The sequence below is a fragment of the Rhipicephalus sanguineus genome, chromosome 3 (genome assembly GCF_013339695.2).
Source record: "Rhipicephalus sanguineus isolate Rsan-2018 chromosome 3, BIME_Rsan_1.4, whole genome shotgun sequence".
Taxonomy (NCBI): domain Eukaryota; kingdom Metazoa; phylum Arthropoda; class Arachnida; order Ixodida; family Ixodidae; genus Rhipicephalus; species Rhipicephalus sanguineus.
In genome coordinates, this window is record NC_051178.1 from 134746682 (window position 1) to 134764723 (window position 18042).

General features: G+C 44.9%; 3 protein-coding genes across 21 annotated transcripts in view; all 3 read right to left on the reverse strand.

The window, feature by feature from the left end:
* The window catches only part of LOC119387201 (ras-related protein M-Ras), a 91080-nt gene that overhangs the window by 19889 nt on the left and 53149 nt on the right, over window positions 1-18042 (reverse strand). The gene's annotated exons all lie outside the window — the stretch shown is intronic.
* The window catches only part of LOC119387197 (D-3-phosphoglycerate dehydrogenase), a 98996-nt gene that overhangs the window by 7372 nt on the left and 73582 nt on the right, over window positions 1-18042 (reverse strand). The window contains exons 1-6 of one of the 2 annotated variants that reach the window (XM_037654507.2): window positions 6595-6918; window positions 5937-6088; window positions 5194-5259; window positions 4710-4863; window positions 3367-3499; window positions 1006-1154 (exon numbers count right to left, since the gene is read on the reverse strand). In XM_037654507.2, the coding sequence (XP_037510435.1) occupies window positions 1006-1154; window positions 3367-3499; window positions 4710-4863; window positions 5194-5259; window positions 5937-6088; window positions 6595-6729 (789 nt within the window). In that variant the 5' untranslated portion in view covers window positions 6730-6918. Of the gene's footprint in view, window positions 1-1005; window positions 1155-3366; window positions 3500-4709; window positions 4864-5193; window positions 5260-5936; window positions 6089-6594; window positions 6919-18042 lie in introns of those variants that run through there. The other variant, XM_049413414.1, reaches the window with a different exon arrangement.
* LOC119387198 (pyridoxal phosphate phosphatase PHOSPHO2) overlaps window positions 7475-18042 on the reverse strand; it is a 107897-nt gene continuing 97329 nt past the window's right edge. For 8 of the 10 annotated variants that reach the window (XM_049413422.1, XM_049413421.1, XM_049413419.1 and 5 more), the window contains one exon: window positions 7475-10635. In XM_049413422.1, coding sequence (XP_049269379.1) covers window positions 10231-10635 — 405 coding nt within the window. In that variant the 3' untranslated portion in view covers window positions 7475-10230. The remainder of the gene's footprint in view (window positions 10636-18042) is intronic. The other 2 variants (XR_007415395.1, XM_049413420.1) reach the window with 2 other exon arrangements.

Sequence of the window (18042 nt, forward strand, 5' to 3'; positions counted from 1 at the left end):
GTTGCTTTTTGTACTTTAGCACCGACAACTAAGGAGTATTCTTAACTATGGAATGTACCATAAGCCAGACTTTTCAAATAGCGCAGACACTTAGTAATAACAGTGTCTGCAGTGTTTGCGGGCGATATTAACCCTTTCAGGGTTTTTGCTGTATGTACATGTACGGTGGCAGTTTTCTGTCCCGCAATTTCTTTGCCGTACGGGTGTGTTTTCGACCCTCCGTTTCAAATTTCGCGCCTTAATGACGATGTAGGCTCACTGGGAGGTGCTGCCACCTCCTAGGACTTACAGGAAGCATAGGAAATGATTGTGCTACCTTCTTCCGGAGATAAACAGCACTTATTTCCAGCTTCAGTGCGTCATGCGATCTGCAGCAACGACAATGGGCAGCGCCCTTTCGTGGTTTCGGTAGCGCGATCGCAACAGAGGTGCGCGAAACTTGATTTTTATCTTTGTCAGCATTCCCTTGCAGGGGCAGTGGAAGTTGATTTACATCTTTATTGGCGCTGCTCTTAGCTTGTTCATCAGCAACGTTCACGGGGTGTTCTCGCTCTCCTCGTTTCAAGGAATACGACGCTCTGAAATACTACTGCACATTTTGCAGTTTCGAGTGACGCTGACACCAAAGTACTGTTCCTGATTTTTTTTTACAATTTTTATTCAGACTTTAAACATTTCTTACATTCAAAATCCGCAATAAAGTAATTTGACCCTCTGGGCAAGTTTTTTCTCAAAAAATTTCAGCACTCAATGGGTTAATTCCTACATCGGAGACAGCTTTATGCTGGTTTCCTAAGCCACTGCTTTTGGTCAATCAAAGTTGTAGTAAGCATCAGGGGCATGGCCAGCAATTTTTTTAAAGGGGGGGGGGGGGGGGGGGGGTTCAACCATTCTTTATGTATCTTCCCACGTACGTTTATATGTGTGCGCATATGTACGCCTACAAAATTGAAAAATTTTGTGTGGAAGGCCTTATTTCAACGAGCATTGTATGGAAGGCCTTACTTCAACGAAGACATCCAGCCCAGCGCCGCTACAATGACCAGACTCCAAGGCAGCCAGGAGGTCATCCTCATTGACAATGCCACCTCTGGCAACATTCACAATCTTCACACCTTTCTTGCACTTCTGCAAGCTAGCCTTGCCAATGAGATCTGCAAAAAAAGGAAAATGCAGGCTTGGAACAAGGTGCTCTTTTCAAAAGCCACCAACATCACTGTACTACTCTCGCTTCCTTCGAAAGATACAAGCAGACTAAATTTCATTTTGACACAACTATTTCATGTGCACATTCAGTAACATACACGAAGAGATTGCATGTTGTTTACCCTCTGTGGTGCATTTCATGTAACCTATATGCCTGTGATTTAACAGATGCTTTGTTACCACTGAGATTGAATCCTCTTCTTTGACATGAATTTTGTTTGTCAGACCACTACTAGCATCTCACAACGGCTGTTCCGGATTACACTGGCATTCGTGGATTTTCAAGTGTTTCGCATAAACAAGCAAACCATATGCACTAAAGGATAAATTTTTTATCAAGGTTTGCATCGGAGCCAGTTGGAATAGCATACATGTAGGTATAATGCAGCACTGCAAGATTAACCCATATATGCCCAGTGTCCTACATATAGGACGCCTCTTTGATGCACTCTAACATCGCTACAGTGAAACCTCGGTGATACGATTCTCACGGGACCACAAAAAATATTCGTATCATCCAAAATTCGTATCACCAGAAAGCATGGAAAATTAACATGCGACAAAAGAAAGCTGGCGTACATTTTCATTTACTGTTTTTCAGGGCAGCAGCAAACGTCAGGAAGAATCCTGAATGATTTTCAGTTAAGTTTTTAGATGTTCGTAATCATACTACACTCGGAAATATACGGCACGTAGGCGCGTATTTAATTTATGAACCAGGTGCGTTGTGACCCGCGACAGCAGTAGCTCCTTCCAAATTTTTAGTATGTCTTTTTGCATGACACCGGAGCCTTTGGAACCCCGGTCCTGTGTTACGATTTTGTTATCGCGTAGGTGTTGGGGATGTTTTTTGGGAGATTTACGACCGTGCCCACACAAGTGCTACCTCAATGGTCACGCATGTTGACGTTGTGAGGCCTGACTCCTTCGCCAAGACACCCTCGCCTTCTTTCGGTCATTGTCCACCTTTAGAAGAGTGTTTTTCTTAAACCGCGATTCTGGCGATTTCGCGGTGCGGCGCGCATGCCCACGCTTGCGTTCCCGCGCTTGCACGTGCTTGGCGCGTCTTTGCGACAGCGCGGACAGCACCTCTTCGTACCTGGGCGGTAGCGTACGTTTGTATCAAACGTCGCTGGGTGAAAATCGATTCGCAACAACCATACTCCATTACATTGCAGGCCAATGGGCCTTGGCCGGGACCAACGAAAAGTTCGTATCACCCTGAAATTCGTATGAGCTGTGATCGTATCACCGAGGTTTCACTGTATTTCTTTAGCGATGTTAGAGTGCATCAAAGAAGCGTCTGATGTGTAAGACACTGGGCATATATGGGTTAAAACAGACACAGCGTGAGACAACCACAGATGATAATGTGCTTCTATCAGCAGATTTATATCAACACCCCCTATGTGTTTTGCAATGAAATCATTTGACACAAGTGCCTCACTCTTTGTGTTTGTTTCACATCCAGTCTACTTCAAAGGGCCCTGGAACACTTTTCCAAGTAATCGTCGAATGGCTTCAATAAAGAGCTTGTTGCCTAGTGAATAGACTGCCACAAAAAGTTTTAGAATCCGTCAAGTATGAGCGGAGTTACACAGATTTGTCACACACTTCAAGCGCTTTCTCACTCCTTTCGAACTAGTGAGCGTGCTGAAAGCTACGCAGGGAGGGAGATCCCAAGGTGGCAAGAAGATGCGTCCCTTCGTCAGTGTGCGTCATGACCTTGTTCAAACGCATGGCTTACTTTCAATGTGATCGTGAGCGTGCGCACGGGCACGTGGCGGCATCCCACGGCAGCCACGGTAACTATGCAGCTCACGATGCCCAAATCGGCCAATGGCCGTGGACTTTGTGTTTATGGTGCGGTCATTCGGGTGCACGGCATTATTTGTTGAGAGAAAAGGGAACAATTTCTAGCTGACTTTGAGAATTGTAAATTTAAGGCCGCGTGCTGCGCTATGATGTTTGGCTCGCATGTTCTCGGGAGCCTCGCCTACCGATCGGCAGCATTTTCCGACCAAGCTGTAAAAGTTTTGCAGGGCCCCTTTAAATTTCTTACCGCTATATTATAGCTAAAAGATAAATTTTCGCACTCACATCTACAGCACGCTTCGTTCAACCTTATGTACTTTCTCCCAAGCAAGCCACATTACTCACCCTTAGTTTGTGGAATGAGAGGTGTGTGGACAGTTATGTAGTCAGCTTGGGGCCAGATTTCGTCAAGACTTAGGCTCTCCACTCCAAACTCCCTGGAGACTTCCTTGGGCACAATGGGATCAAAACCAATGGTCTGAAAGAAGATAGATGAAGACACGGTCACTTAAACGGCTAAAATAAAGACCACGATAGGTGCGATGACATCTGCAACACTGCTTTTTCTTTTTTCCACTTTACAACTTGACTTTTCAAAAACTTAGCTGCATTCTCTAATCCACAAACCATGTCCACAAATGAAAGTCATGAGCTAACACGGTGAGAAAAAGAAAGCTCAATGGGTTTGATTAATTTGTGTATCGAAATGCAATTCAAGCCAAGGGTAAAAAAAGAACTAATTTGTGTGCTTCTTTTCGTTTTCTGTCCCGTCTTGGCGCACTGTTTTACGCTCAGTATGTACCAACTGGCCCATGAAAAATCAGTGTTGCAACTAATTTGGCTTTGGGACTTACGCTCGTGAAGATTAGAATAATATATGTGGAGAAGTGTAATGAACTTAAAAACAAGTAAAAAAAATGAGAAAAGCATTCCGCATAAAGTTCACATGTTTAGAAGATGAGGTACTAAGGTAAGATAAAGCACGTGCAGGCATTTAGGAAGGTCGCACCATTACGCACTGCTTTGATAGATAAATAACCTTTCTTGTTTAAAAACAAACAAACAAAAGAGCAAGAGCACTGATGCGGTGTTTGCAACTTCGTGAAAAGCGTTGTTCTCGTATGTTACAAATATGTTCAATGACACACAAGACTGAGTAGCTGTAAACATCTGTATCACTGTTCATGCAAAGCAACTAACTGAAGATAACATGAACATACCACACAAGCGCAAAAATCCAACTTTGAAGTGACGCTTATGTGACCAATGCTCGCAACTACAAGTCAGCACTTTTTAAGAAACCAAATAAGCTTGTCCCCGCATTGGTGTGTAACTGCTGCAGGAATGAACAGAGTGAACTTGCACCTTCACATATTTATAACGGCACTTTGCATTTGTCATGTACAAAAATGCCAGGGCACTTTTGTGGACTGCAGTGAACACCTTTCTGTTTCTGACAAAGCAAGTTGCTGGACTGAGTACATGTACAGCATCTTTGGTTCTGTTATAAATTTGTGCATTATTATACGCGTCGAAACACCTTATAAAAACTTCTGTTTGCACTCGAAATTATAAAGCATAGGAAACACACCAGCTGTTTGTCACTGCACGGTCCTGTAAAACGTGCAGTGCGTACGTGAGGAAAAAATAAAAATAAAGTAACAACAAGTCCAAAATTATATGCTTGCCTTCATTCCAAAGGACTGCATCCTTAATGCCACTTCCTTGCCGATTCTTCCAAGTCCAATGATAGCAAGTGTCTTCCCATACAGCTCATTACCCATAAATGTTTTCCTGTCCCACTTGCCTCCTTTGAGAGACATTGTGGCAGCCGGAATTTCTCTAATTTTAGAGTCAAGAGAAAGAAAACAAGAAGAAAAAACACACAAATGAAAATTTGACCACTGAGAGATGCAACACACAAGCAAAATTTAATGATTCGAATGACTTGCCAACTGACATTGGTTGCGCAGTGCAAGTATTAAAAAAAAAAGGGCAGAACCCATGTGAGTGTCGACCAAGAACTGTGCTCATGCAAATGCAAGAGCAATATTCTTGGAAAAATAATACGCTGGTGTAAATGGTGTTTGATACATTCCAGAATTTCCGTAAAGTTCTGCACTATGAAAAAAAAAAAAAGAATTGAAGCCTCCTTCACAAAGTGAAGCTTACCTTGAGAGAGTGATGATCATGGCACATGTCAGTTCAGCTGCACTGAGCGTATTTCCGCCAGGGGCACTGCAACAAAGCCATCAGACTTCAGCGACTCTCTCGGCTACCTTTGTTTGATATGTTTACCCTCTCCCGTAAGTTGAGAACCATGCGGTGAAATCGTCAAAAACTGGCATCAAAGACGAAAAAGATACATGAACAAATTTGATACATACAGAAAGTATAGTAGTAAATCATGATGGAATGGCCCGTGGATCCAATGGTAGGGTTGTTTTTAATGCAGCTGGTTGTCCCTGCCATTAGCTATAAAAGACACTTTTGTCTTGAGGTCTGCCTACACCCCCTTGACCAATATGCCTCCAGCAGGTGGAAAACCTCATGAAGGGTCTTTTGGGCTGCCAAAATGGCACTTGGTAAAGCAAAGAGCACTTTATTGCTTAATTGCACTAATGCAGGTTTAATATATGCATGATCATATTATCATCATCATCAACCCATGCCTGAGGACTTTTTCAATGGCCTTGTTGTACAGTGAACTGTAGTTGTGGCCACTTGTAGTCTGTGAGTATGGTGTATAGTATAGCACTCCATACTATACCCCTCCGTGAATATTTAGAGTAGTGCCTTTCTCTTGGCACTGACTCTGTGGTGATCTTGACAGTTATGATCAAGGGTGTTAAAGAGAGAGAGAGAGAGAGGGAGAGAGAGAGAGAGAAAAAAAAACTTCCTGGTAGCGCACTCACTTGATGACGAGAATTCCCTGTCTAGTGGCAGCATCGCAGTCGATGTTGTCGACACCCGTGCCGGCGCGTCCAATGACCTTGAGCGACTGCCCGGCTTTGATAACATCGCTCGTCACTTTCGTGGCCGATCGTACGATGAGCCCATCGTAACCCTGATTTGCGGAAACAAGGCAGCCGCATGAATGAACAGCCGGCAAACAACAGGTCAAACACACACGCGCAAAACTTTCGTAGGAGCCATGGGATCCGCCTTTTTTTGCCGCACTTAAAAAAACTAACGTAGTTTTCTGGTTTGTTCTTTCTCTCCGAAAGCATGAATGAACAGAATATGTAGCAGCTTTTGCCGCAAGCCGTGCAAGGTGTTACGTGTGCTGCTCTCAACACGTTCTGTGCAACAAAAGCCTTACATTTCACGGGGACCGCTTGAGGCGGGCCGATTTGCAGCAAACTGGCAGAAATCAAGCGAGTAACAACCGTAAAGATAAGCCGAACTATCTCTTTACGAGTTCACAGCACACGTTAACGCAACGTGGCGCACGGATATTGCGTATCTATATTTTGCTAAAAGCATTCGAAACTTGAGCGTGAACGCCTACGTGCCGCTTGTCGGTTTACGTTTTGGGCGTTGCCACAGCGTGCGCCTGCGTTTTTTGGTTACCTTGATGGCCTCCAGAAGTTCGGGCTTGGTGTGGTCCGTCTTGAGCGTCACTTGGACCCCGTGGTTTTCGAGGATCTTGACGCAGGAAGCATCCACCGCATCGCTGATGAGAACTTTCTTAATCGCCAACGCCATGCCGCCCGCACTCCGTATAGTTTTTCTTTACTCCACGTGAGACGGGTTATGTCAAAGCGAAAAGTCACGAGTGCGTGCTACGCGGTGTGACGGAAAGCGTATGAACGAGGTGCGTATGCGAGCCGCTCAAGACACGACTGCTGTCGTTGCGTACGGGTGACGTTGTTTGCCGGGGCAAGTGAGCAGCAGCCGCACCGGGGTGGGAGAGGACCGGTTCGAAAGCGGCCCTTCGCCAAGCGACCAACCACGACGCGAATATGAGACGACAGAGAGGCGAGAGGCGCGGAAGGCAGTGACCGTGGGACGGACAATCGCTTATTTGCCTTCCGTTTCGTCAGACACGTAGGCGAGCCGGCTTAATTGCGCTTATCACCGGGAGGGATGCCCACAGACGTTAAAGACGGCTAGCGATAAGCGCCGCATTGGATGCCTCGCACAGTGCATTTTTTTATCTCTGCGAGCTATCGCACCCGTAGAAGCGAAAGGCAGGCACTGCGACTTGTGCTGCGTCATCCTGTTGATCAGACAGTCGGTTGACCGATAAATATCGCACTTCCACTAGCGCGCGGTACCGTGCGAGCAACTCTTGCTTCTACGATTCATGTATAAATGCGCAACATCATGCTCCTCTCGACCAGGCTTAGTTCACGCAGGTTTCAGCCGTGCAGTTAATTTCAGTTCTCCCCTCCAGCGCCTCCTCTTACCCACCAAAATTAAGCTAAATGGCTGAACACAAAAGCCGACATTGTAAAGGAATGTTTTTATTTTCTCACTTCCATTCTGAACAGACATGAATAGGCAGGGTGCATATGTCAAGCAATATGCACGTACAATAAGTGTTAACATCACCAACTCAATTTTATTAGCTTCTAAAACTTGTATAAAAAGATAGCTGCTCGAAAGACAAGCCTAAGCAATACTATATGCCAACCCTGCCGTGACAAGCTCCTCTGACAAACTTGCATTGGTTTTGCCAACCATAAACTCACAACTATGGTAACTCATGCAGAAGAAGGTAGATTGTTCAGGCTAAACTAAAAGAGATCATCAACAAGCTCGTCTTTGGCGTACATTTTTGCTTAACCAATGCACAATCAAGCCTACAAACGATTTCCATTCCTATGCACTCGGCAGCGACATGACAAGAGCAGCTAGCTTTCCTGGCAGGAATTTGACAGGAATGAATAGGCATTAGGAAAAGATGTGTTCAATGCCTCCTGCCTTGCCTTTTCATGCAGCTTGCTGCAGCAAGTTGTCGCAGCCAAGCTACAAGCCACATGCAGATTAAACCAAACATGCCACACACTTGGTAACCAGCTGCACAGATGTGCACCATACCAAAATGTGCGCTTCTTACATATATATACTCAACACATGCCTTCAACATCGCAAAAACGCTGACATATGAGCTGCATTTTCACAAGTGTGCATAGGTTAGGAAAAAAAAAAGTGTACATCTTTGGAAGCAAACTTGTAAAAGGCCATTTTGTTCAAGCTCTACTAAAAATCCTCCCTTCCCCTTTTAATTTTGCTTCTCACAAACAGAACGAGTTCAAGACATACGTGATACAGTTGAAAGATTTAGCCATTTTGTTAACGCGGCGTTCCTAAAATGAGGGTGGCAGGGCTACTTGACGAGTCACGGGGATTGTCCCAGATCTGAGAGATAAACGTGCAAACATTTGTTTTTAAAAAGCAAGAAAAAAAAACGTGTTGGCAAATAAATGCCCGTATGGCATTTCCTCTTCACCACCGGTCGTAGAGCAGTCTGCGATTCTCACATACTCACACACACAAGCACTTGCATTCAAAGTGTCATCTAAACCACAGGTACCGAGCAGGAAAAGACCACCAAAAACACAGCGCGAGCGCCAACTGTTCTCAGGGCTCTCTCCCTTGAGTAGTATTCTTTGCATGAAATGCTCAGATGTGCACTGAGCCTTCAGTCAAGATTTGAGCAGAAAAAAAAAATTAAGGTCTACCAACATTTCAAGCCCAGATGGAACTTCAAGTAAGTGCTCCGCTTTCTTGTGCACATCACCGAAGATGTTGAATTCCACCGGTTGATCTGGGGCACCTTTATCGGTCCGCGGAAGAGAATATTCTTTCCATTTGTTGATTCAAAGCTCATCTACTACTTTGAACATCTCTCATCTTATCCCCCCGAACCCGTCTAGCTTTCGGTATATTGCTCTCTCTTGTGCCACTGTAGGGATGATATTGCAAGACCCACGATCGCTTCTGCTGTGCTGCATGTGACGACTTCCACTGAGACCCCGTGCGGGGCTCCAATGGCAGATCTCAACTCGCAAAATCAAAGTGTGATTGCAGCGCATGCAAAAGTACTTTGGCAGCTTCTCTCAAACGACCAGAGGAATTCGCCACAAGAGTGTTTGTTCCCCTAAAACTGGAGACAGCATTCCCAACAAGGACCTTCTAGAGGCAAAATGCACTTGTTCAAAACACTAATTACCCGCACCTTCTGTGCTTTTATCTTGAGGAGAGAAACTGTGCCACTGCACAGATGCTCAAACTATTTGCCAGAGGCACAGTGACAAATAAGACTTAACAGTCAAGCATAACTCTGAACCCTTGCATAGGCTCTAATTTGTGCAGACTGGTATAGCCATGGAACATGTTAGATACAGCACGCAACAAACATCACAAAATCAAGGTAACCATTATGCACTGCAATGAACACCAGGGCAGTAATGCAGTAGACAATGCTTTTGCTGAAGTTATATCACTATGCTACTGCCTTGCCTCTAATGGAGTTACCGACTCATTCACATAAATGGACATGGCTGCACAAGACTGCTATCTAGTTTTGCTATAAAATAAGACTTACTCACAGACTCTTTGACAGCGTCACCAGGTGGCTTTTCTCAACAGTACGCATCCCATAGTACTTTAATGCACAAACATTTTGATACATGCAATGTGCTGCTCTTTCCCTGAAGTAAAGCTGGCAAAACAATTTGCCAGCCCCAACACTAGTGGCATAAGTAGTTAAACCGTGAAAAATTTTTAGGACAATGCAATATCAATGAACATTCTTGCAAACAAATCGCTAGAGTAATCTAGCTGATGCATACACTGGTAGACACTTAACTTTTAAGTTCTCTTTTAATGCAAACACTGTGAAAATGTCTTTCTAATCGAGACTTTTTTGCTTGCGCTAAAATGTAGTTGAAGCCCACAAGTGTGCATACCTCTGTTCACTGCAATGTGAATGAAGCTTCCGATTTTCTGATGGCCTGTGCTGCACGTAACATGCGCTGGCATTACTAGCACAAAGGAAGTCATCTTTGGTACTTCCTTTACAGTGGCTAATATCTCTAATACTGCTTGGCCAAAGCAGCGATGCCACATGGGCACAGTAAGAATCTGAGAACATGAATGACAGCTGACAGGAAAGGAACAATGTTTCAAAGCACATGCACGAGCGAGTGCATAGGGGAAGAAGAGGACGGCGCAATGGTGCTTCCTTGCCGCTTCGCACTACTCAGTCACGTTGTTGACGACACAGTTTTTGAGAAGGACATTTGCAATGTCCAGTCCTGTCCTCCAGGGGTGCAGCTTGGCCTTGACCTGTTCAGGGTCCTTGGCAAGTTGCTTGGCAAGCGGGTAGTCAGCACGAGGAAAAATGAGGTCGCAGGACCGTAGCCGCAGGCACGGGCAGAGGTCGTTGTTGCCATCGCCGACGTACGAGACCGTGTCGAAGTTCACGCCCTGCTTTCGCCTTCGGTCCAGGTATTCCTCCATGACCGAGCCCTTGCAGAGGTTCACCGAACTCAGTTTGCACCAGTTCTGCATGTGGTACTCGCTGATTTGCAGACAGCCGTTGGCATCAAAATGTGCGTAGTTGGTGAAGATTTCATGCACCAGGGGCCGCACTCCAGAGGCCTGGACAAAGAAGGAGCAGCAATAAATCATGAGCACGTAAGAGGAACGTGCTACAGAAAGTGATGCAGCAATTGATCAACAGTTAGCACCTGCATATGCCCTGAGAGACATTCCATGTGGTGGCTCTTGAGTTACTCTGTGAAGTCCTGAATATACAACAGTTCAATTTTCCAGTTAGGTTCAATAGACCTTTTTCAAGCAATCCCAGAGCGGCCCGCGGGCACGTGGAGCACTGTAGGAAAAGTGTTTACACCGAGCGACGGGTGTTTGCTCGCCTGCTGCTCATTGGCGCCATGATATCGGTGGCACCACGAAACGAAAACAACACATTGCCGCTTCTTAACTATTTTTACGGCGTAAATATTGCACACATCGGGATGCATCTGCATGTATCTATACGCATGAAACGCGAAAGGATTAACACAGTGCAGTGTCGGTATTACCGAGCGGATATGCATCGGATGTAGCAGTTAAGCAGCATGCGTATTATCGCATGCCAATATCATCAAGATGTATTAAATATGAGCTGGAACACCGAACTCTAAAAGACAGGGCATAAAAACATGGACACAAGCAAGAAGTCAAGGCACCACAGATGCCGAGTAACAACTGCAAAGGCGCACAACGGCGAAAAAAAGAAAAAAAAAAAGAAAAAAAAACTTACCTGTGCATGCCCATGCAATAGGCGAACCTATCAATATGGCACTCGTGGGGGTCTACATGACAGATAACTGTTATTGCATTTGATTTTTTCTTATGCAAGTTAATAGACGACTGACTCACACATGCGTTATCACTGATATCAATATGCCATGCCTCAATCATTGAACGCGTTTCTTCATTCCTGTGCCGGTACAAAACGGCGCATGCATCGAACTTCGACGTACACTTACATTCTTGGCAATGTAAAGAAAGATTAGGAGGTGAGCCTCCGGTTAGCGATCTCTTGTGTTCCAATAATCTCTAACCTCTAACACAGCGACCCGTCTGTCCTACGTGGAAGCGGGCGCAGCTAAAAGGAACCTTATACACCACACCTATATGGCAATCAGTGAATTTGTTGATGTGTTTTACGAAACAAATGTCTGTCCGCATCTTGTCTATTACTCGCTCATTCTTTCTCTGCAAAGCGGCACAAATCTTACCTAGCCTGCGAGATACGCAATGAATGTAAAGAATTTTCCTATCGAATTTCTACAACCATGCTCGGACTTAACAAAACTGACTTCTTTAAACATTCAGCGACAGTGGCCACTGCAACGCGAGGATAACCTACATCTAAAAGATGTGGATTAAAGATGTAGATGTCGGCCATCTAACCGAATTCATGTTTATTCAACGATTACTTGTAATGTACTGATATCAAAGAGACGCATCGTATCGCCAGAGACAGTCTTTCGCTTGAGCATTGATGAACACTTTTGCACTTGCCGACTGCACCTAGTCGCTATGGCCTTAAAAAGGTAATTTCGCATTGGTCCCGAGCACAACTACACATATCCACAGTGTGGTCACATGTGAGGCAACACGCGAAAACACCACCAGCGTTTGTAAAATATAACATTTGCCGTAAGTGTCAACGAATGGTGATAAAGGCGTATCTTTTGTTACCTGCAGTACGAGCAGCGCACATGCTGTCTAATCAATGTATCTTACTCTGCTAAGTGCATACTGTCTCGCGCAATCTTTAAATATTAGAGCCTGACCTTGTGCTCGTCGACAGTGTCAGCGGGTGTTGATTTCGAATGGATCCACAATTCACAAATTGTAATGACTGCTCGCAGAATTTGTCTAGGAAACCGAGTTGTATCTTTTTGTTTAATACAGTAGAACCCCGCTGATACGTTTTTGAAGGGACCGTAGGAAATAAACGTAAGAGACGGGAAACGTAACAGCCGAAAAACAGGAAAAACGGCAAAATATTTAGTGGTACAGAATTTTATTTCAATTCTTACGAGCAGCACGAAAATTGGCGCGCTCAGCCGCGATCTAGTCGATGGATAGAAACGCGGAGCTTAGGACGGCCTTATCCACAGAAACGTAATCAACGTATGTGATTTTTTTAACACCAACAGCTGTAGGCATGAAAGAACTAAGCACACGCAATCACGACCGGCGCGGCGAGTCCGACCGCGAACCGCACGCACGACCATGCGAGCTCCAACCAGCTCGAACTCCTCCCGTTCTCCGGCAAATAACGATGATGATGAGTCTACACCAACGCGATGGCAGAAGTGAATGCCAATCTCGAAGGCCTTGCTTTCGCAAGCAATTACGTCATACACGCCATGTTTGTGCAATGCAAATCTCAGAGGCTATGCTTTTGTCAATAGTAAATGCCAATCTCGAAGGCCTTGCTTTCGCGAGCAGTTACGTCATAGACGCCATCTTTGCAATTTGAATCTCGAAGGCCATGCTTTTGTTTGCATCAATTGAAAGATTCTGTTGCTTGCGCCTCTCATGCGGCTAATATTACGGTCAAACGAGGCCAAGCTGCGTGAAAATGCGCCATGGCCGCTCTCTTTGGTAGTCACTCGGTCGGCTCCGGGCGCACTTCGCGACGTATCATACGGGAACGGTCCGACAGTTACGACGTAACAGCGGGGTTCCCAATACATTGTATCCTATGGGAGCTATGCCGGGACCGGCGGAAAACGACGTAACAGCCGGGAAAACGTAACAGCCGGGAACGTAACAGCGGGGTTCTACTGTATATGCCGTATGGCATGTTGGCGCAAAAAGTAATAATAATAATAATAATAATGACTCTTCAGAACTGCTCAGTTGGTCCAATGATCAGTGGCACATGGGAACACTAGACAGATAGAAACCGTAGAGAGGCCGTCGTAGTTAAACACAGAAGAAGTTCACAACTGATTTACGCAGTAATATGTTACACCTTGTCGCATTCACTTGATCTGACAAGTGCTGGCATGGCGTAAGCGGAGAGCTAAAGCGTGAGGCCCACGCGCTGGGTGCGGAGACTGCTGCGGCGTATACACACTTTTCCCATGAGTGCTTGCGCGTTCGTTGGTGGCGCTCGTGTGCTTGAAAAAGGTCTGTTAGGTTTTCTAAGCATGGACGGAATGTCTTGAGCCTTTATGTGGCCTCGAAAGAATTTTTTTAGGCCACCGTTCTTTCTCTAGATTTACTCTCAGCATGTAAAAAAAGGTAAGGGCAAAACAATCACTATAATTAACACGACCAAACTTATTTGGATAGGTTTTATGCCTGGTTAGCTTGTTGGCTACATTTCCATGGCTGCGACAAAAGGTTCGCACATGCTTATGCATTCTTCTAGACAATGGAACACCACACAACGAGCTCCACATACCCGATACACTACACCAAAATTAATCAGCTATCTAAAGTGTCAGCAAGAATGTCACTTGTCCCGTTAATCGGGTTGGCAATCGCCGGGGCGGATTCTAAGGGCTGGCGTCACGACCCTCCGAAAACGCACCACGAAAGCGCGGACAATTTAGAGTTGGTCCTTTGGTGCGCCAGCGAACGCCGGTTGTGGTCCAAAGACCGAGTCAGAGCCGAGAGTCGATAACACAAACGAAAACGAAATATATTCTCGGTTAGGCAATACAAATAATACAAACACATGCACACTCGGCTGGTACCAGTTACAGCTTCACAATATAACTCAGATGGTGTTTACACAACGGGAGCTAAACAAACAGATCACGCGCTACAAATGCAATCGCATGCATTATAACTATTCAATGACCGTTAAAGTCCTGAGCATACAATGGCGTATCCAGTCCGCAATACTTGGACGGTAATCGAATGCTTCTCTTCTAGGAAACACTCACGCCAGCTCCAGCGTTGATCGTCGTAGCTCAACCGTCGTCGTGACTTGTCACGGCTCACACGGCGTCGTCATCGGATTCTTCCAGATCGACGATCGACTGACCGCACACCATCATAAACACGTCTTCTTTGGCTAACGGAGCCACACGTAGCATAGCTTCACCATATCCGGGCCGACTGACTTACTCCTGTCTCCACTATCCAACTTCTTCACTGACTTTCTGACCCACTGCCTCGTCGTTTGCACGCTTTTATCCCTTCTTCCCCGGTTTCTAGAAGCGTCGGGAGGGTTCTTCGGCGTGCAGTACAGCTAAGGCTAGAGAAAGGGCGAGAGCCTTCTCGTATGTTCGAACCGCGGCGGCATCATCGGCGATGCTTCACCCTTCTCTTCCAGATGTTTCCAGGCATTGCTGGGCGTTTGATCGCGTTGTCTCCGTCTGGCTCGAGTGGGTGAGGAGGATGCGGCACGCCGGCGTCTTTTGATGCTTGTGTTTTCGTCGTCCGCGCTTCTTGGGCGCGCGACTCGCGCCGTTCTGTTGCGCAGCCGTTTGAAAGCGGCCGCGCGCGTGCTTTATTAAGCGCTAATTTGTGACAAAGAATTAGAAAACAATAGAGTGCTTTACGTGAATGCAGGGCCGTAACTAAGGGGGGACTGAGGGGGTTCTGACACCCCCGAAATTTTTTCCTGCTTTAACTTTTCGGGTGACACTAAAATACTTGCACGCCTTCACAGCGACCACCAGTTGCCAAAGTTAGCCATTCTACACACAAACATTCCCCGAAAAAAATTCCTGGGTATGGCCTTGTGTGAATGGCAATCACTGTATGTCAGTGGGTGTCGTTTACAATGGTCATGAAGATTTTCACAGTTATGTATGCTTAGTTACCTAACTCTTGGTTAAATTACCTAGTTGATAAGACATTGATGCAAAAGCTCTGGAGGACGACAAATAATTTAGCTCTTGTGCGGTCCTCTCTCTTGACAACAAAAAAAAGAAAGTCAGCACAAATGCAGAGGTGCACAATATGACGAGTGTGTGCACTGAAAATTGCATCGCTGCCAAAATTAGGTTGGTTGAGCACGAGCTCAACTTATCGCGCTGGGAAAAAGTAGCCATGCTCTTTTCCAGACATGTCCGTGCCTTTTAGAGCGCATGCTCAGTCCATACCAAATGCAAAGCCCAGTCTTTGCACTAGTGACTGCTGTTATATCTGATGCAGATGCAGTGTCACATGGTATTTAGTACTTCGCATGCTTGCTTCATTAAAAAGAAAGGACCACACAATATTTACATTGCATTAACCAATGTCATTGATGATTTCTTGACATCCTCTCTTGCACAGACACCTTGTTGATTAGGTAAGTTAATTATAAGCTACCTAAATAAATGTAACCAGTTAATTATTTTCAAAATTAAAAATGTACTCGTGACAAGCAAACCTGCAAAGTACAGTGGGCGTCATCCACAGAAAGCTTTGTTACGCTCAAAATTCCTGAAAACGTTTAGCTGTGGCAGCTGGTTAGCAGGCTATCAGAAATGCGCTGACACGGTGTGGATGTATTTGAACCTTTGGTGCGCGCACTATCTTTAAGTGCATATGCATTTTCATGTTCTGCACAGACTGAAACACGGCTACAGCGACCAGCAATTGAGAACGTGACTATGCTCAAGCAGCAGTATCGCACAGCCGTTGAGCCGTAGCAATTAGTTTCGCAATTGGCTCATTCCCAATATCACTTACGGTATGTGCAATGGTGATCTTTAATGTACATAAAATACCACGGAAGCAAAGTAGTAAAAACCAAGATGGCGACCATTGAAAAAAAGTTAGAGGCAGAACTACAGTGGCTATGTAATCAAAGAAAGCATGCAATTTTCAAATGGTAAATGATGGGGCACAATAGCGTCTACCCACTGTCACTGAACTGTGAATGACTTTTCTGAGCAAGTGCAGAATAGGAGGCGATCGCGTTCGTCACTGACACTCGCCCGACTTGAACACACCATGGGTGTTCCAATGCCTGCAAGTCGGTTATGCGAATGCCCGCCCCCGATGCCGTCCAACACGACACTTGAGGACTTCGCCACTAAACGACTTCTATCTTCCCGGTGATGGCGTAGGAGTTCATCGTGAGACTAGCAGATTTCAAGGGAAGTGTGGCAATAGCAGCTCTGTGCACACTTTATCAAGATGTGTCTCACAAAAGTCCTGCGACTGCTGGGTTTTCTTTTAAGGACCGTTCATTGTCACCCTGCATTATGCATTATCTTCACTCCCATTGGTCTTTCGCGTTTCACCTCAAGGAAGCAAATATGTATTCCCGTCATTGCACTGAGTGGTCTTGTAGTAGCCCGCAATGGGCCAAATATTTTGGCTGATGCTGGAGCTTCAGAAAGGGCGGGCGCTTAACATATACCGTATCTACTCAATCGTAACGCGACTACGATAGTAACACGAGGGCTGACTTTCCAGGAAGAAAAAAATAAAATTAAAATAATAGAAATGTGGGCATCATCGCACCTTTTAGACAACTTGAATTTCGGTATTCGACTGTAACGAGAGGGTCGACTTCAGGTAGCAAAAATATGGAAAAAAAATGCGCGTAACATTCCAGTAAATAGGACAATTTTCGAAATTTTGAAGTTTTGGATATGTTAATACAGGGCGCTTGTGTGAAACTGGAAGCTTCTGTAGTATTTTACGGCAGTTGTTGACTTTTAGTAAACATCACAAAAAGTATGAGACAGCTGACCTTTGTGCATTGGTGCTCAAATTCAACCTACCAGTTCAGCATGCATGTGCAGATAATTAAACGTGGTAGCTATTAAGTGCGCCATACCTATGTTTGCGTTTGGAGTATTTTGTCCACATTCTATACAAAGCCAGCTGAAACATTCATGGACAAGAGGATGAAAAGCTGCAAGAGATCATTTTCGGTGCCTTTTTATAGAATGAGCATGAAAGCTATGGCCCCATCAAATTTAATTGTCAAATGGAAATAGTCATTCTTCACAAACATTTTGAAGACATGTTTTGAATGTATAGCAACTTTAATTTTATGACCAAAAATTAAAGCTGCGACAACTCTAGGTCATCTTAACCATAGTGTACTACCACAAAAAGTTCATATACTAGTATGTTGTATCATGAACGCATCGATTATTTGTTCCTAATGCTTCATTTGCAGTTTTACTTAGCAGGAATATATATAATGTGAAGTGCCATAACGAACTTGCTAAAGCTGTGAATAACAGGACATCCTTATAGTAATTGTGGAAAAGGCTCTTTGTTATTCAAATACTATTATGAAAGTTTTTGAGTATATTCAATTTGCTTTTGGCACTATTCAATCTGTATTCAATTAGGACTGAAAAAAGTATTACCTAACACACCCCTACACCTGCCACCTCTCGCATGAACAGATAAGTTCACCTTATGTGTTTGTGTCAGTGTTTCATTACTGCAATTCGGCCTAGTTGGAAAGTATTCATCTTAATGAATTTGCACAAGAACACTGAAAGAAATTTCGCTCCTGTCATCGTTACATTAAGGCATGTGATCACGAGCTGTGCTATGCGCGCTTTT